This window comes from Chiloscyllium plagiosum, chromosome 2 (genome assembly GCF_004010195.1).
Source record: "Chiloscyllium plagiosum isolate BGI_BamShark_2017 chromosome 2, ASM401019v2, whole genome shotgun sequence".
Classification (NCBI taxonomy): domain Eukaryota; kingdom Metazoa; phylum Chordata; class Chondrichthyes; order Orectolobiformes; family Hemiscylliidae; genus Chiloscyllium; species Chiloscyllium plagiosum.
In genome coordinates, this window is record NC_057711.1 from 126,160,022 (window position 1) to 126,176,658 (window position 16,637).

At 40.4% G+C, this 16,637-nt stretch overlaps 1 protein-coding gene across 3 annotated transcripts in view; it reads right to left on the minus strand.

Moving 5' to 3' along the window:
• Positions 1-12,451: 12,451 nt before the first annotated feature.
• Positions 12,452-16,637, minus strand: part of LOC122563792 (ephrin type-A receptor 5-like) — a 322,656-nt gene continuing 318,470 nt past the window's right edge. For 2 of the 3 annotated variants that reach the window (XM_043718010.1, XM_043718006.1), the window contains one exon: positions 12,452-15,123. In XM_043718010.1, the coding sequence (XP_043573945.1) occupies positions 15,018-15,123 (106 nt within the window). In that variant the 3' untranslated portion in view covers positions 12,452-15,017. The remainder of the gene's footprint in view (positions 15,124-16,637) is intronic. The other variant, XM_043718007.1, reaches the window with a different exon arrangement.

The following is a 16,637-nucleotide window of genomic DNA, read 5'->3' on the forward strand; positions in this document are numbered from 1 at the left end:
CCATGGGCATCCGCATGAGCCCCAGCTATGCCTGCCTCTTTGTTGGGTATGCGGAACAGTCCATCTTCTTCAGCTATCCCGGCACCATTCCCCAACTTTACCTCAGCTACATCGATGATTATATCGGCGCTACCTTTTGCTCCCACAAGGAGGTTGAACAGTTCATTAACTTTACCAAACCTTCCGCCCTGATCTCAAATTCACCTGGACCATCTCAGACATCTCCCTCCCCTTCCTAGATCACTCCATCATCATTTCTGGTGACTGACTAACCACAGACATCTCCTACAAACCCATGGACTCCCACAGCTACCTGGACTATACATCCTCCCACCCTGCTTCCAGTAAAAATGCCATCCCTTATTTCCAATTCTTCTGCCTCTGCCGCATCTATTCCCAGGATGACCAATTCCACCATAGAAAATCCCAGATGGCCTCCTTCTTCAAAGACCACAATTTCCCCTCCCATGTGGTCGACACTGCCCTCCAGCGCATTTCCTCCACATCCCACACCTCTTCCCTTGAAACCTACCCCTCCCAATGCAACAAGGACAGAGGCCCCTGGTCCTCACTTTCCACCTAACCAACCTCCGTATACATCACATCATCCTCCGCCTACAAACAAACCCCACCATGAGGGATATATTTCCCTCCTAACCTTTATCAGCATTCTGGAGAGACCATTCCATCTACAACTCCCTTGTCAGATCCATGCACCCTACCAGCACTCACTCCACTCCCAGCACCTTTCCCTGCCATCGTATGAAGTGCAAAACCTGCACCCACACCTCCTCTCTCACCTACATCCAAGGCCCCAAAGGATCCTTCCACATCCAAAAGACATGTCTACTTCCACACATGTCATCTATTGTATCCGTTGCATCCAATATGGTCTCCTCTACATCGGGGAGAGAGGACGTCAACTTGCGAAACATCTCTGGGACACCTGCACCAACCAACCCCACCGTCCTGTGGCTGAACGCTTCAACCATCCCCCACCAACTCCGCCAAGGACATGCAGGTTGTGGGCCTCCTTTATCGCCAAGCCCTAACCACCCGATGCCTGGAGGAAGAATGCCTCATCTTCTGTCTTGGAATCCTGCAACCACACGGGATTTCACCAGTTTCCTTATTTCCCCTCGTCCCACCTTATCCCATTCCCAAGCCTCCAACGCAGAGTGGGGCGGCATGGTGGCTCAGAGGTTAGCACTGCTGCCTCACAGCACCAGGGACCCGGGTTCAATTCCAGCCTCGGGCAACTGTCTGTGTGGAGTCTACACATTTCTCCCCATGTCTGCGTGGGTTTCCTCCTACAGTCCAAAATTATGCAGGTTAGGTGAATTGGCTGTGCTAAATTGCCCATAGTGTTCAGGGATGTGTAAGTTAGGTGCATTAGTCAGGGGTAAATGCAGGGGAATGGGTCTGGGGGAATACTCTTCGGAGGGTCGGTGTGGACTTGTTGGGCCGAAGTGTCTGTTTCCACACAGTACGACTTCTAATTCTAATTCTAAAACTCGGCACCGTCCTCTTCACTGTCCATCATGTTTACCATCTATCTGTTTCACGGGTGGAATACTCTTCGGAGGGTCGGTGTGGACTTGTTGGGCCGAAGTGTCTGCTTCCACACAGTACGACTTCTAATTCTAATTCTAAAACTCGGCACCGTCCTCTTCACTGTCCATCATGTTTACCATCTATCCGTTTCACCCTCCATCAACCTATCACTTTCTCCACCTTCATGCTTCTAGTGCATTCCCAACTACCTTCCTCTAGCCCCACATCCCCTCCCATTTATCTCATAGCACCCTGGCCCACAAGCTTCATTTCTGACATCGGTAACATTGATTCTCCTGCTCCTCCAAAGTTGCCTGACCTGCTGTACTTTTCCAGCACCATACTCTCGACACAGACACAGACACAGACACATACACACTCTGCGCATGCGCGCGCGCACACACACACACACACGAGCACACGCACACACTCTGCACACATTTATTCAAAATTAGCCTACTGCCAATAATCTTTATTTTTAATCGTCTACTACTGTGATCATTCATTCAGTGCATGTGGGCTTGGCTGGCTAGGACAGTATTAATTGCCCATCCCTAAAATCTCCTGAGAAACAAAAACAGATGTTGCTGGGAAAGCTCAGCAGGTCTGGCAACATGTGTGAAGAGAAATCAAAGTTAACATTTCAGGTTCGCTGACCCTCAAACCCTTCCTCACTGCCCTGAGGGAGGGTCACCAGAATCAAAATGTTAACTTTGATTTCTCTTCACAGATGTTGCCAGACCTGCTGAGCTTTTCCTGTAATTTCTGTCCTTGTTTCTGATTTGCAGCATTCTTTCAGATTTGGACAGCCAAAGGAGTGGATCACGATCTGGCTAGGAGTGTGAACAGCTATTAATAGTGTTATGGATCAGGCCAGACCCCCTCAAAATATTTAAGAAGGTAGCCCTGACCCTAACTTTTCTAGTTGTTTTAAGCAGGTGTTTAGTGGATATTCCGGGAGTGATGCAGTTGGCCCAACCACTCAGTTTTAAACAAAATAGAATTGGTTTATACACAAGAAAAAAGAAAATGAAATTTAGAATTTTTTGCAAGGTTTGTAAAGGTTTGTAACTCAGGTTGAGGTTTAGGGTGTAGGTTTGCTCATCCTTAGAATCATAGAATCCACACAATGTGGAAGCAGGCCATTCGGCCCAACAGGTCCACACCGACCCTCTGAAGTGTCTCCCACCCAGACATATGCCCTTACCTATCACTCTACATTTACCCCCATTAATGCACCTAACCTACACATCCCTGAAAACTATGGGCAATTTATCACTGCCAATTCACCTAACCTGTATATCTTTGGACTGTGGGAGGAAACCAGAGCACCTGGAGGAAACCCACGCAGACACTGGGAGAATGTGCAAACTCCACACAGAGAGTCGCCCGAGGCTGGAATCCAACCCTGGTCACGCATGTTGTGAGGTAGCAGTGCTAACCACTGAGCCACCGTGCTGCCCTGCAACATCCCATAAATGCCCCTTGGCAAGCAGGTAAATTCAAACACAGGTTCTTACAGGAGAGATATGAGAGAGAGAGAGAGAGAGAGGATCAGCATGGACCTGCTTCTATGGGTTCCTAGCTTAAACTTGACGAGCAGCTGCAAAGAAAAAAGCAGCTTGCGAAAACCAAACCAAGTAAAAAGGCTGAATTAGGAGAACTGACCACTCCCCTTTCATTGTACAACTCGTATAAAAAAAACACTTGAAAGCTGCTTCAAGTAGATAAATCCAAACATATTGGAACCTCTGCCTTTGCAACCCCTAATAAATAAAAACAAGGACAACATAACCTTGTTAAAGGAGCAGTATCATCACAATAGAGACTGTTAGTGGCTGATAATGGGTTGTGTGTAATAGCAAATTATGTGATCACACGACCTGGTGGGTGTGGGGGCTGGGACATAGGAGAATCAAGCCTTAAAGCCCTTGAGAAGGTGGTGGTGGGCTGCCTTCTTGAACTGCTGTTGTCTCTGCAGTGAAGGAGGGAGTTCCAGGCTTTTGAACCAGTGATAGTGAAGGAATGGACTTATCATTCCAAATTAGGATGGTGTGTGACTTCAAGAAGAGCTTGCAGGTTCTGGTGGTTCCTCATGCCTACTGCCTTTCACTCCTATGCAGTTTTTGTCCTCTACTGAAAATGAAAACAATGTATAAACTAAGGAACGTTAATGTGAATGAGGACAGATTTCTGTTGTTCAGGACATGTCTCTGTCACTCTGAACAAATTGTTATTGTCAGCTTTATTTGTGGGAACTTGAAGTCTTTAAATTCTCCTCATAAAATGGTGGTTTCTCATCCCGTTGTTGGCTTGATTTTTGGAATCCCATCAATCACCTGAGTGATTTGACATAAGGGTACTCCAAGCTTTTCAAAGATTGAGGGGTCAGATGGGGAATTTAAAATCAGAGTGAGAGGAAGACACATAATTATAAGTTATGAAGCAGCTGAGAGGAATAATAATGAGGAAGGACTGAATTTTAACAAGAATGACAAGAAGAGCAGAAATGTGAAGCCAAATAAAACTTGCAAAGAACATATTCCAGTCTCACCTGTCCTGTATTTTTATTCGTGTATGGGATGTGGACATCGTTGGCAAGGCCGGCACTTGTTGCCTATCCCTTGAACTGAATGGTGCTCTTGTCCATTTCAGTAGGCAGTCAGTCATATTGCTGAGAGTCTAAAGTCACTTATAGGCCAGAACATGTAAGAACCACAGATTTCCTTCTCTAAATGACATTACTGAAGGAGATTATCTTTGTAAACAAAAACAATACTAGTGGCAATAGTTTTACAGTCACCAACAGATCATTTTTTAAAAATTCTAGTCTTTGTTGAATTAAAATTTCATGAGCTGTCATGATGACATTCAAGCTCTCTACCATCATAAAATCACTGAAGTATTAGGGAGTAGAAGGAGGCCATTTAACCCATCATGTTGAGTGTACATGTACTAGCTTCACAATTAGTGCTTCGCTCCTGCCACTCTCTATACCCTTTTACCTTGGGTGATTTTAAAATAGGAACAATGCCTTCAATTTAACCTGCCTCCACACACTTCCAGACTGTTCACACCAGATCTGAACCACTTGTTGTGTGATAAAAGATTATTTTCTCATTTGCTTTGTATCTCTTTTGCAAATCACTTTAAATCTGTGCCATCTCATATTTGATCCCTTTTATGAGCATGAACAGTTTCTCCCTATTTACTTTATCCAACACCTTCATGAATTTGCGAACTTCTATCATATCTCCTTTCAGACTTCTTTTCAAGGAGAGTAGTCCCAACTTCTCCAATGTATGTCCACAACATTAGGGGCTCTAGATTACCAGTCCAGTGACTATTCTTGTTAAGACACTGCCTCCTCTGACTTGTCTTGTATACTTCAATGTGGAGCTGACATATGCCCGATACTTTCCAAATTTAACAGGTTTAATGCTCTCAAAATTCAGAACAGGGTAAAAAGAGGGAGCATGAAGTAATATGTGGGAAAAATTAATGGAAGAGAGTGCCGCTGAATTACACCATAAGCTGTTGGAGCAGAATTAGGCCATTTTAGCCCATCTGCTTTCTCATTCAATTATAGTTGATATGTTTCTCAACCTCATTCTCCTAACTTCACCCATTAATCTCTGTACCAATCAAGGACCTATCTAATTCTGAATTAAATACACACAATTACTTGGCTTCCATAGTGTTTTAAAAAATTCTCAAGGTCAGGTTCGTAGGAGAGTAGTCTAACTTCACCCATTAATCTCTGTACCAATCAAGGACCTATCTAATTCTGAATTAAATACACACAATTACTTGGCTTCCATAGCCACCTCAGGCAATGATTTCCACAGATTCACCACCCTCTGGCTGAAGCCATTCCCCCTCATTTCAGTTCTAAAGGGTCATGCCTTTCCTCTGGGGCTGTGCTCTTATATCCTAGTTTTTCTTATTAGCGGAAACATCTTCTCCACATTCACTGTATCTAGACCTCCCAATATTCTGTAAGATCTGCCCTCATCCTTCTCAATTCTGAGTACGGGCCCAGAGTCCTCAACTGCTCTTTGTCAGGGGAGACTATGTGTCTTCCTGGAGGTCAAAAAAAGTGTATTTCATTTTGGAAAGTTTGAGGAAACTGTTAAATTAATTTGTTCCTTATTTATTGACATTGATGATATCCAAAAGGTGTAAAACACAATAATGTCTCTTCAACAAAATTAGATCTGACCACCTGACGGATGCATAAATGCCAGGCATGTTTAGCACAGTAATGTTATGATTGATGTGGGCAAGTGCATCTTTCAATGTTTGATATGAATTAGCAATGCTTCCAGAAGTTGCACACATTTTATAAAAATTGTACATGAAAGGTATTGTGAGAATTGCAATATCTTCCCAAAGTTGAACTTGATTATATTTTAAATAATGGAAATGTGTATTTCTTGATGCTTGGCACGGGGTAGTGAGATGCAGTTTGTGAACTATTTAAGTATTAGACTGCGTGTCTTACAGTGGCAGATAAAAATGGAGGCTCACAAAAGAGATGCTGATATAAAAATTTATTTTTTTATGAAAATATAAAATTTAATATCTTACACTACAAAAACATGTACACAAACAAAATACAGACAGCGTCAGGATACCATGTTAAAATAAATAAAACACACTAAGGTTGTTATTAAGTTTTCAACATGTCATAAACAACTCAAAGCAAAACGTCAGCCTAATAGCGTTAATGTGTAATTTTCTTTTTTTGTTACTCAGTAAATGTAAGCTCCAACTGTTGCTTGTTTGGATTACTAGCCATCTAAGTTGTTTGCTATGTGAGAAATTTCTTTCTCCATAGGTTATCTTAGCTTACATATTACCTATAAAAGCATCCCATACAAGTTCCTATGTGCTTCGAAATAATCTAGCATCATAGACTTTTAGCGCAGTTTAAAATTATGATAGCATTAGAAATTGTTTTATATTCTTGCAACGATTTAATGAAAAACTACAAAGAATCGCACACTTCAATCTCTTCATTAAAATGAGATTTTTCACAACACCGTTCTGATATTTTATTGTATTATTGTGGTTGCGTACTCATGAAGATAAATCACATACAAAGTGGTACAGCCATCTTAACCATCTCCTTCAGCACTTTGCTTAATAAACTATCTTTAGTTGTTCCTCCTGCCATATTAGTAGCTCTCATGGGATTTTCAATAATTTTATGCCTTTTCCCACATTATTTTGCTCACTACTGTAACATGTAAAAGAGATACAATCAATGTTCTGTCTCCATTTCTGCTAATAAAGTTACCATATCTTTCTAAAATTATTTCACAAAGTTATTCTCTGTTTGCATTCACAGTTTGAGTTTTGGGCTGAATATAATTTCTCGAAGGTGAGAAACATCTGTCATGGAAAATGAAACATTTTTTTCAGCTTCAATAGATAAGCTCCTGATCTCAGAGGTTAAGTATTTTATGACTTGCAGAACACAGCTCCATTTACCCTACCCAACAATTTACCTCAACTCCACCTGTACAGCAATGGGACTGTATATTACTTTCACACCATTCGCAATCTTGTATTCACTTCAAGACTGATCCTTTCTGTCAAATTGTGAAAGTCCCACTAGGAATGAGGTTGAAGTTGTTCAAACTTAGAACCGATCATGATGTCAATAAATGTGTAATTATGCCAGTCTCCACAGAAGTGTATGTGGGCACCATTTGCAGACTCATGCCCTACGAGATGGTTGGAATCCCATAGAAGAAGCAGCAATTAAGAAGTTGACTAAGCAACACCACTTTCTCAAGGGCAACTAGGAAAACATTTTTGCATTAACTTGACTTTTTTTTGCATTTATTCTAACTTGAAGTAAATTCTATTTCCCCCTCTGGATTGCAAATAGCAACACAAACCTTAGTGTCTCTATCAGAATTTTACACTGATGTCTAGTTCAGATCATACAGAGCCCAATATGTTATTGCTGTTGGCGATACAGCAACATGACAGGAAAGACAGCACAGTGGCAATGTTTGAAAGGTCTTTGTAGATTTGCCAGCAAGTGTATGGAGAGCAGTACAAATCTCACTCAATTGTGGATTGATTTAACTTGCCAAAATCACTAATTGGTTAGTACCTTATTCAGGCTTTGCAGATCTAACATTGTGTTAGCCAAATTTTCTTTCAATTTAACCTAATTTTCTAAGCAACCTGTTCAAAGAGGTCACTACACACCTCTGCAGTGGGTGCGATTTGAACCTGGACCTCCTGGTCCAGGATAAAGACACTACCATTGCATCACAAGGGGACCCTTCCATTGACCTAATAGTCAGTTCCCATCACTTTTCTCAGGTGCCTGCCATTAAGAGGTTGCATGTCTCCCCAAGCTCCACTGAAATGTCCCACATAATGTGCAATTTGAAGTCTCAGAATTGATCAGATTTATGCAATCCCTAATTGGTTTCACTGGCAATTTTTGATGCATCTAGTGAGGCTGTCAAAGAGGAAATTTTAAAATACTTTGAACCAGCAGAATCTGGACAGCTTCAATGGGAATCACAAAAATACTCTGAGCCACAGTCAGCCAAGAACCTGATCACAGTTTCCCATCTGTGCCCCCTTGCCATTTCTGCTTGGATTGTTAACCACACACCTCTCTCTCCCTCCCCATACGTACCCTGCTGCTGACTGCATCATTTGTTTGGCACCAATTGAGATCTGGTGGGTTTATCTGGATGTACAAATGGTGCCGATAACATTCCAATTCTACTCAATTGGCTTTCAAATGACCCCGCTCTCTCTGGTTGGTGGAACTGGGTGGGTTGCAAACCCACTTTACGGACCTTATGAAATTTAAAAGCCAGCCCACTTGGAGCTGTTTCTCAAAGTAAAAATGTGACCTGCTTTGAAATAGTTTGATAATAAACAGTTTCACATTATTTGCAACCTAGTAAAACATCTCTATCTATTTTGATCATAAAACTCACCTCCAAGGCTGTTTAACATTACAGCAAACAAGGTACATGTTAAAAAACAATTCAAGGTAATAATGTAATTTTGAATATAGTTGGCACTGCAAGGTAAGATGAGAAGCACAGCAATTATTTTTATACAGAGAGCCAGTATTATCCTTTTATATTCATTTTAGTTTAAAACTAATCTAAATAAGATGCTCAGCTTCCACTAATTAGATTATTTTCCTTTTTACAGACAGTTTGGAATTAATTAACATCTTGCCTTTTATTGGTAATGAGCCCCTAAATGTTTAAATGAATCTGGCTTATTTCAGTGTATATTAATTGAATGAGTTAATCTGATTTGCAACTCAATGACTGGGCAATATTTCATGCAAATTACAAGATTAGATTGCCATTTTGAGTAGTTCTGATGTATGAACCTAAGATCAAAGTAGGCTGTTCAAACCTTTAAATCTGTTCTTTTTCACAAGAGATCGTGACTAACTCCATTGATCTACTACCTTGAGTCCACACCACTTAAGTCCCTTGACTCGCAACATCTATTGGTTACTTAATCTAACATCTGGAGCTTTTTGTGGGAGAGAGTTCTACTTTTTTTTTTAACTATCCTTCATGTGATGAAAAATTTGGTAAATTCTCTGCTTTTAAGATAATGGACCTTTGACCTAATAACTCCACCAGAAGAAAATGCTTTTTCTCTCTGTCCACCCCATCAACTCTTTTGAAACCCTAAAATGCTTCAATCCTGTCACCACTTTATTCCTTGGAACATAGAATGTTAAAATCTAGTTTGTGCGATAATTCCTCACAATGTAACATTGGTTAACATGCTGGTGAATTAGTTCTGTGCTCCTATGGGTCAAAATATTCTTTTGAGAAGCGTAGTGTCAAGGATGACACACAGTATTGTAGATGTGACGTAACCAGGGCATTGTATAGCTGTAGCATAATTGCTATCCTTTACATTCTAGTTAGCTAAATATGAACTTTTAGCCTAAGCCATTTTGATTATTCCTCATTTCTGACTGCCATCACCTTTTAATAATTAGTAACCTTGAGCCAATAAATCTCTTTAGATTCTGCTCTTTCTAGCTTTACTTTGTTTTAAAAAGTCAATTCAGTTTTAGTCACCTACAGCTGACATCACATGTTGGGAATTTGATGCCATAACTTAATATTTCATATAAATGTTCATAATTATGTTCCTATTTATATTACTTAGTTTACCACCAATCTTTGTGCCAACAGCAAACATGAAGTTCGACACTGTGTTTCCTTTCCATTTACAAAAATGATTAATTGAGGTCTTGACCTTGTAGGTCAGCATGAGACACTTCACAATTTAAGCAAATATACATTCCTCCAAATCCCTGTCTATTTTTGCCTATTTGATTTTCCTAATCAGGACAATTGTTTTCCTTCAAAGGATGATTTTTAGTGAATAGGCTCTTATTTGGGAATTTTTCTAATTCCTGCAGAATGCTCATACAAATTAAATCTGTTATGGAGTTTTGAGAAGATTTGTAGCTCAGGTTGAGGTTCTGGATGTGAGTTTGTTCACTGAGCTGGAAGGTTTGTTTTCAGACATTTTGTTACCATAACAAGGTAATATCATCAGAGTCTCCAGTGAAGCACTGGTGGTATTGCCCACTTTTTATTTATGTGTTTAGGTTTCCTTGGGTTGGTGATGTCATTTCCTGTGTTGATGTCATTCCCTGTTCTTTTCCTCAGGGGTAGTAAATGGGATCCAAGTCAATGTGTTTGTTGATAGAGTTCCGGTTGGCGTGCCATGCTTCTAGGAATTCTCGCGTGTGTCTCTGTTTGGCTCATCCTAGGATGGATGTGTTGTTCCAGTTGAAGTGGTGTCCTTCCTCATCTGTACGTAGAAATACTGGTGAGAGTGGGTCATGTCTTTTTGTGACTAGTTGATGTTCATGTATCCTGGTGGCTAGTTTTCTGCCTGTTTGTCCAATGTAGTATTTGCAAGGTATATTGTAAATGATATTAGTTTTGCTTGTTGTCTGTATAGGGTCTTTCAAGTTCATCCGCTGATGTTTTAGTGTGTTGGTGGGTTTGTGGGCTACCATGATGCCAATGGATCTGAGTAGTATGGCAGCCACTTCTGAGATGTCTTTGATGTTAGGAGAGTGGCTAGAGAGTGACTAAATCTGTAGGCATTTTCCAGTCTACAACATTAGTTACTTCCTCAAAATACTCAATTAGGTACTCAGTCAATCTGTTCTTGATTATAGTTTAAACTAACTTCCCCAGGACAGATGTTGCTCCAGCAGGCCTGTATTTTCCTGGCCTCAGTTTCTTGCCATTTTTGAATTCTGAAGTTGCATTAACATTTTCTAATCTTAAGGGGCAATTGTTGAATCAAGAACACTTTGGAAGACTGAGTGTTGGCAATTTCCTCAGTTACTTACTTTACAGTCCAGTAGAATCTTTTATTTGCTCATTCTTTGAGGTAATATCTCTGGCCAGCATTTATCGTTAGTCTCTAACTGCCCTTGAGAAGGTGATGGTGAACAACCTCCTTTCACTGCTGCAGTCCTTGGTATCTAAGGACACATTGTAGGGACTTCCAGGATTTTGAACTATGATTATGAACAAAAAATGGTAAAGTTCAAGTCAGGAGTGAAACTTGCAGGGAGCTTGCAGTTGGTGGTATTCCCATTAAACTCCTACCCTTGGTCTGACAGATGATAGAGGTTGTGCATTTAAAGGTGATGTCTAAAAAGCCTTGGAGATTTGCTGCAGTGCATCTGTACATCGATGATAAAGGGACTTGAAGTAGGAGGTGATGGGTGGGTACCAAACAAGCAAGCTGATTTTTTTTCTGGATGACATTGAGCCTCTTGAATGTTGTTGGAGCTGCACTCATCCAGGCAAGTGAAGAGTATTCCATCAGACTCCTGATGAGTACCATGTAGTGAATTTCTAGCCACCATCCTGCTCTTGTAGCCATAGTTTTTATATCTGTTCAGTGGTAACCCCAAATGTTGATAGTGAAGGGCAATGTCATCGAAAATCAAGGACGATGGGCAGACTCTCTTTTGTCAGAGGTGGTCATATCCTGGTATTTGTGTGGTACAGATGCTATTTGCCACTTGTCAACCTAAGCCTGGATGTTGTCCAGGTCTTTTTACAGGTGGATATGGGCTGCTTTAGTAACTTCGGAATGATAAATATTATTGAACTTTGCAGCTTCAATCATGATTGCACAATGAAGCAGCTAAAGATGATGGGGACTGGAACTCTATCCATAATACCCCTCCAATGATGTTCTGGGAATGATATGATTGATCTCCAATAACCACAAACATTTCCTTTGTGCTTGATATGATTCCAACTAGTGGGAGTTCACACCAAATCTCACAGACTGTAGTTTTGTTAAGGCTCCAGATTGCCAGACTTGGTTGAATTCTGCCTTCAGTTAAAGTGCACCCATGCTCAGTTTGCTTTTGGAGTTCAGTTCTTTTGTCCATGTTTGGACTGAGACTATAAAGAAGCCAGAAACCCAAACTGGGTGTCAGTGAGCAGATTATTGCGAAGCAAGTGTTGTTTGATAGCACTTTTTTTTTGATGACCCCCTTCCATCACTTTGCTGATTTGATTTGTCCTGCTTTTTGTGCACAGGATTTTCCACATTATCAGGTAGATGCCAATATTATATCAATACTGAAGCAGCTTAGCTAGGGGTACAGCTAGTTCTTGAGCACCAGTCTGCAGTCCTATAACCAGAATGTTATCAGGATCCTTACTTTGCAACATGTAGAAACTTCAGTCATTTCTTGATGGTTTATTGCAAATGACAAATTGGCTTATGATTGGAGCAAACACAATTCTGGAGAAACTCAGCAGGTCTGGCAGCATGTGTGGACAGAGAAACAGATTTGGGATTTCAAGATTTGTATGACTTCTTCAGAACTCTAAGTTGTCCACCATCCTTCATGACTGGATGTGGCAGCACTTCTGAGCTTAGATCTGATTTGTTGGTTCTGGGGTCAATTAATTTTATCTATTGCCTGCTGCTTTACACCTTTTGCCACATAAGTAGTCCTATGCTTCAACTTCAGCGGTTTGACATTATTTTAAAGATATGTTTGCTCCAGGCATGTCCTCCTGCATTCTTCATTGTATCAAGGTTAGTTCACCAGCTTGGTAGAAATGGTGGAAAGGGGAAATACGTCAGTGAACTGAGTTATTGATTGTGGTTGAACAAAAGTTTGCTGCTGCTACTGGTCCTCAGCATCTCATGGATATCCAGCTTTGAGTTGTTTGTTGTATTCAAAATCCATTCCATTCAACACAGTGGTAGTGTCACATGGTAAGTGATAATCACCTGGAGGTGATTGACCTTGTGCAATGAAACTTCATGGAATCCATATTCAATGTTGAAGACTCGAGCAACACCCACCTGACTAGATACCATTATGCTCCACTCCTAATGCACCTGTCCTGCCATTGGGCATATCTAGGGATGCTGACGGTGTGTCTGGGACATGATCTGTAAGGTATCACTCAGTTTTTATGACTATCAGAATATTGATTGACTGCTCTACGGGATAGCTTTCCCAATTTTTGAAATAAGCCCTCTGATATTAGTGAGGAAGATTTTACAAATTCAGGCCTGGGTTTCTGCTCTCTAGATAATGCTGGGTGGTCCAGCTATTTCCATCCCTTTATTTAGACTTTGTAGCAATTTCAGACCAATTTCTATACCATTTAAGAGTCAGCCCCATTGTGGATTGAAGCCAGAGCAGGTAAGGAGGGCTAATTTGCTTCTGTAATAGGTATTAGTGAATCAGGTGGGCTTTTCCAACAATAATTTCAGCAATAAAGCCAGCTTTTTAATCCAGGATTCATTACCTGAATTCAAATATCACTATTTGTAATGATTGGATTTCTGCTAACATTCACATCGCATTAGACTGGGCCTCAGGGTTCCTAGTGCAGTGATATTTTCACATCATTGCTGCCTCCCTTATTCCTTAGTACCATTATATTTCTCATACTGTTTTCTTGCTTATGAGATATACCAATAAGGCATTAGCTACATGAAAACATCTTCTCACCTAGATTATCTAAATAGAATGAATGATGACATCATTGTATTTGTGTGGTTGATCCAGACCAATCTTGCCACGGAAGATTAGGTCCCATCTATTTCAGTCTAATTGCCCTTTTAACAAAGTAATAAATGTGAATTACTGTCAAATTAACTATCACAAGTGTGAACATTCTTTATTTAATGTTTTAATTGTTATTGGAGATTTAAAAGAAAATTATTTTGACCTTGCCTCTACTTTAATATTAATTCCCTTTTTTATTTTACTTTTTATATTTCATTTGACATTGGATTCACCCACTCTAACTTATACATATTTCTCAGTTCTTGTACTGTTAATTTAACAATTCTTCAAGCTGATTGATTAAGGACAGTTGGCTCAGTCTGTTTACCTGGGTCCCGAATGCACTCTTTCCCTCAATGTAATCTTATCAGCTTGCAAAGGCAAATCCAACTTATGGTGCTGTTAGTTTAATTCCCACTGAAAACTGTGTCCATAATCTTTCAATAAAACAATCCCTCACCTGTGCAAGTTAAGAAGTACTATAGTAAAACATCTCTCAATATCGCACACTAACAGTACAAAAAGCAGGGTCTTTGAATCAAAGGTTTAAGAAAGTGTCACTCACTTTAGTCAAATTAAAGAGTTAGTTTTGTTACATAGAGAAAATTCTGTACCCTGCAGTAGCAAACTGTACAGTATATACACATGAATATTCAAACATAATCAGAGCAAAGTTAAAATGTATGTTTTCAAATAACGTATTTCATTATGCGCTAACATTTTAATCAATAAATACATACTGATCAAGACTGAGTCAAGCAAAGACTTTATACACTACGTTCTATAACTTATTAAATACAGCATATTATAACTGCACTTATAATTTACAAAACATCTTACTACTAAGTAGTAAACTTAATATTGCTGTTCAATACACAACTGTCATTCATTAAGACATGATACAGGAAACTTACACAAAATATTATGAATCTACTGGCATTTCTCGATTGAATTGAAACTGTCGAGAAAGTCAGATGTTCCCAAGAGGAAATTAGAGTCTTCTATTGCAGGATAAAGAAAGGTGCCAATACCACCTTACAGAGAAGGAATATGCGTGCCAAGGTATTCAGTGTTGCTTGATGTGAAAGTAAATGGATGAACTGTACCCCTTATTGAACTTGTCTCCATTCTCTGTGTTCCAGTGATGATGATGATTCCAAGGGTTAAGGATTTAGCGAATTCAAATACTGGAACAGTAAGGTTAGCATTAATTGCATTCTGTTGTTCCAGCTATTCATTTTACCCCCCTGCCCCCTCCCCAACTTTTGCACCGAGGAATAAATACAAGTCCCAAATCAGGAAAAAAATAAAAGTGCTGAATGGCTAGTGACAGTTCAAGCGATTTGGAATGGAGTCACACAGACATCATGCCATTCATAAACTGGACTCGTAGCTCCTGAATACTGTTCATGATCTTCTTTTGGTGGCCAGCAAGACCCACACCAATTCTCTTCAAATCTCTGTGGGAATACAACGCAGCAATTTTTCAAATAAAGAGTACCAAGGCTTTCCTGTCACCACCTAAAATGCATACTGTAAAGAAAATGATGGAAATCTACATAAATGGATTATGCATAGCAATGTTGGATGCCCAAGGGCAAAGCATCAAACCCACTATCTCCTTTTATAAATAGTTGATGACAGCTGGTCTGCTTCCTCTTCATAAGTTGTAAGCTTTATTGGTGAGTTGTTAGGGAGTTCAACAAAAGTCAGTGGTCTTCCTCTTTTTGTTTGAAGTAGCTTAAAACCACTTTCCTGTCCAGTGATAATTGTGCACCCTGGTCCAATTTAACTGCTGGGAGTTCTCAATGTGAAGCAATGTCGGTGGCTGGTGGGATGGAGTGTATTAGTAGGCAACAAAGGTTAAGTGGGATGGGAGAATGCTCGATTTGTTCCCCCAACCGATCCTGCCAGTAGTTATGCGGCACTGGGGAACTCAGAGTCAGGGTTGGAAGACAGCAGCAGCAGGACTCACTGTTATACTGTTGTTACAATTTGTTGACGTGAGTTAGAAGAACAGAGGAAAATTGTCAAATTGTTTTACAACTGTAGATTTGAAACTGAACTGATCTTGGAGACAATGATCATAATTCATGCAAACAGGTTAATTTAGTGGAAAATGTAACCTTTTTGATGAAATTGATTCCAAATAATAAAACAGTGGACACAGATGCATTAGTACAAGCAGACATAATGATGCACGAGCTACAGCCAAGTGAATTGTCTTCCCAAGTTCCCTATATAGAGTCATAGAGATGTACAGCATGGAAACAGACCCTCCGGTCCAACCTGTCCAGGCCGACCAGATATCCCAACCCAATCTAGTCCCACCTGCCAGCACCCGGCCCATATTCCTCCAAACCCTTCCTATACATATACCCATCCAATGCCTCTTAAATGTTGCAATTTACCAGCCTCCACCACATCCTCTGGCAGCTCATTCCATACACGTGCCACCCTCTGCATGAAAACTTGCCCCTCTCACCCTAAACCTATAACCTCTAGTTCTGGCATCCCCAACCCCAGGGAAAAGACTTTGTCTATTTATCCTATCCATGCCCCTCATAATTTTGTAAACCTCTATAAAGTCACCCCTCAGCCTCCATTGCTCCAGGGAAAACAGCCCCAGCCTGTTCAGCCTCTCCCTATAGCTCAAATCCTCCAACCCTGGCAACATCCTTGTAAATCTTTTCTGAACCCTTTCAAGTTTCACAACATCTTTCCGATAGGAAGGAGACCAGAATTGCACACAATACTCCAACAGTGGCCTAACCAATGTCCTATACAGCCACAACATGACCTCCCAACTCCTGTACTCAATACTCTGACCAATAAAGGAAAGCATACCAAATGCTGGAATCAAATATTATAGATGTAATAACTGAGCATTTAAAAAGTGATGACAGAATCGGTCGAAATCAGCCTGGATTCACTAAAAGGAAATCATACTTGACAAATTGTTTGGAACGTTTTG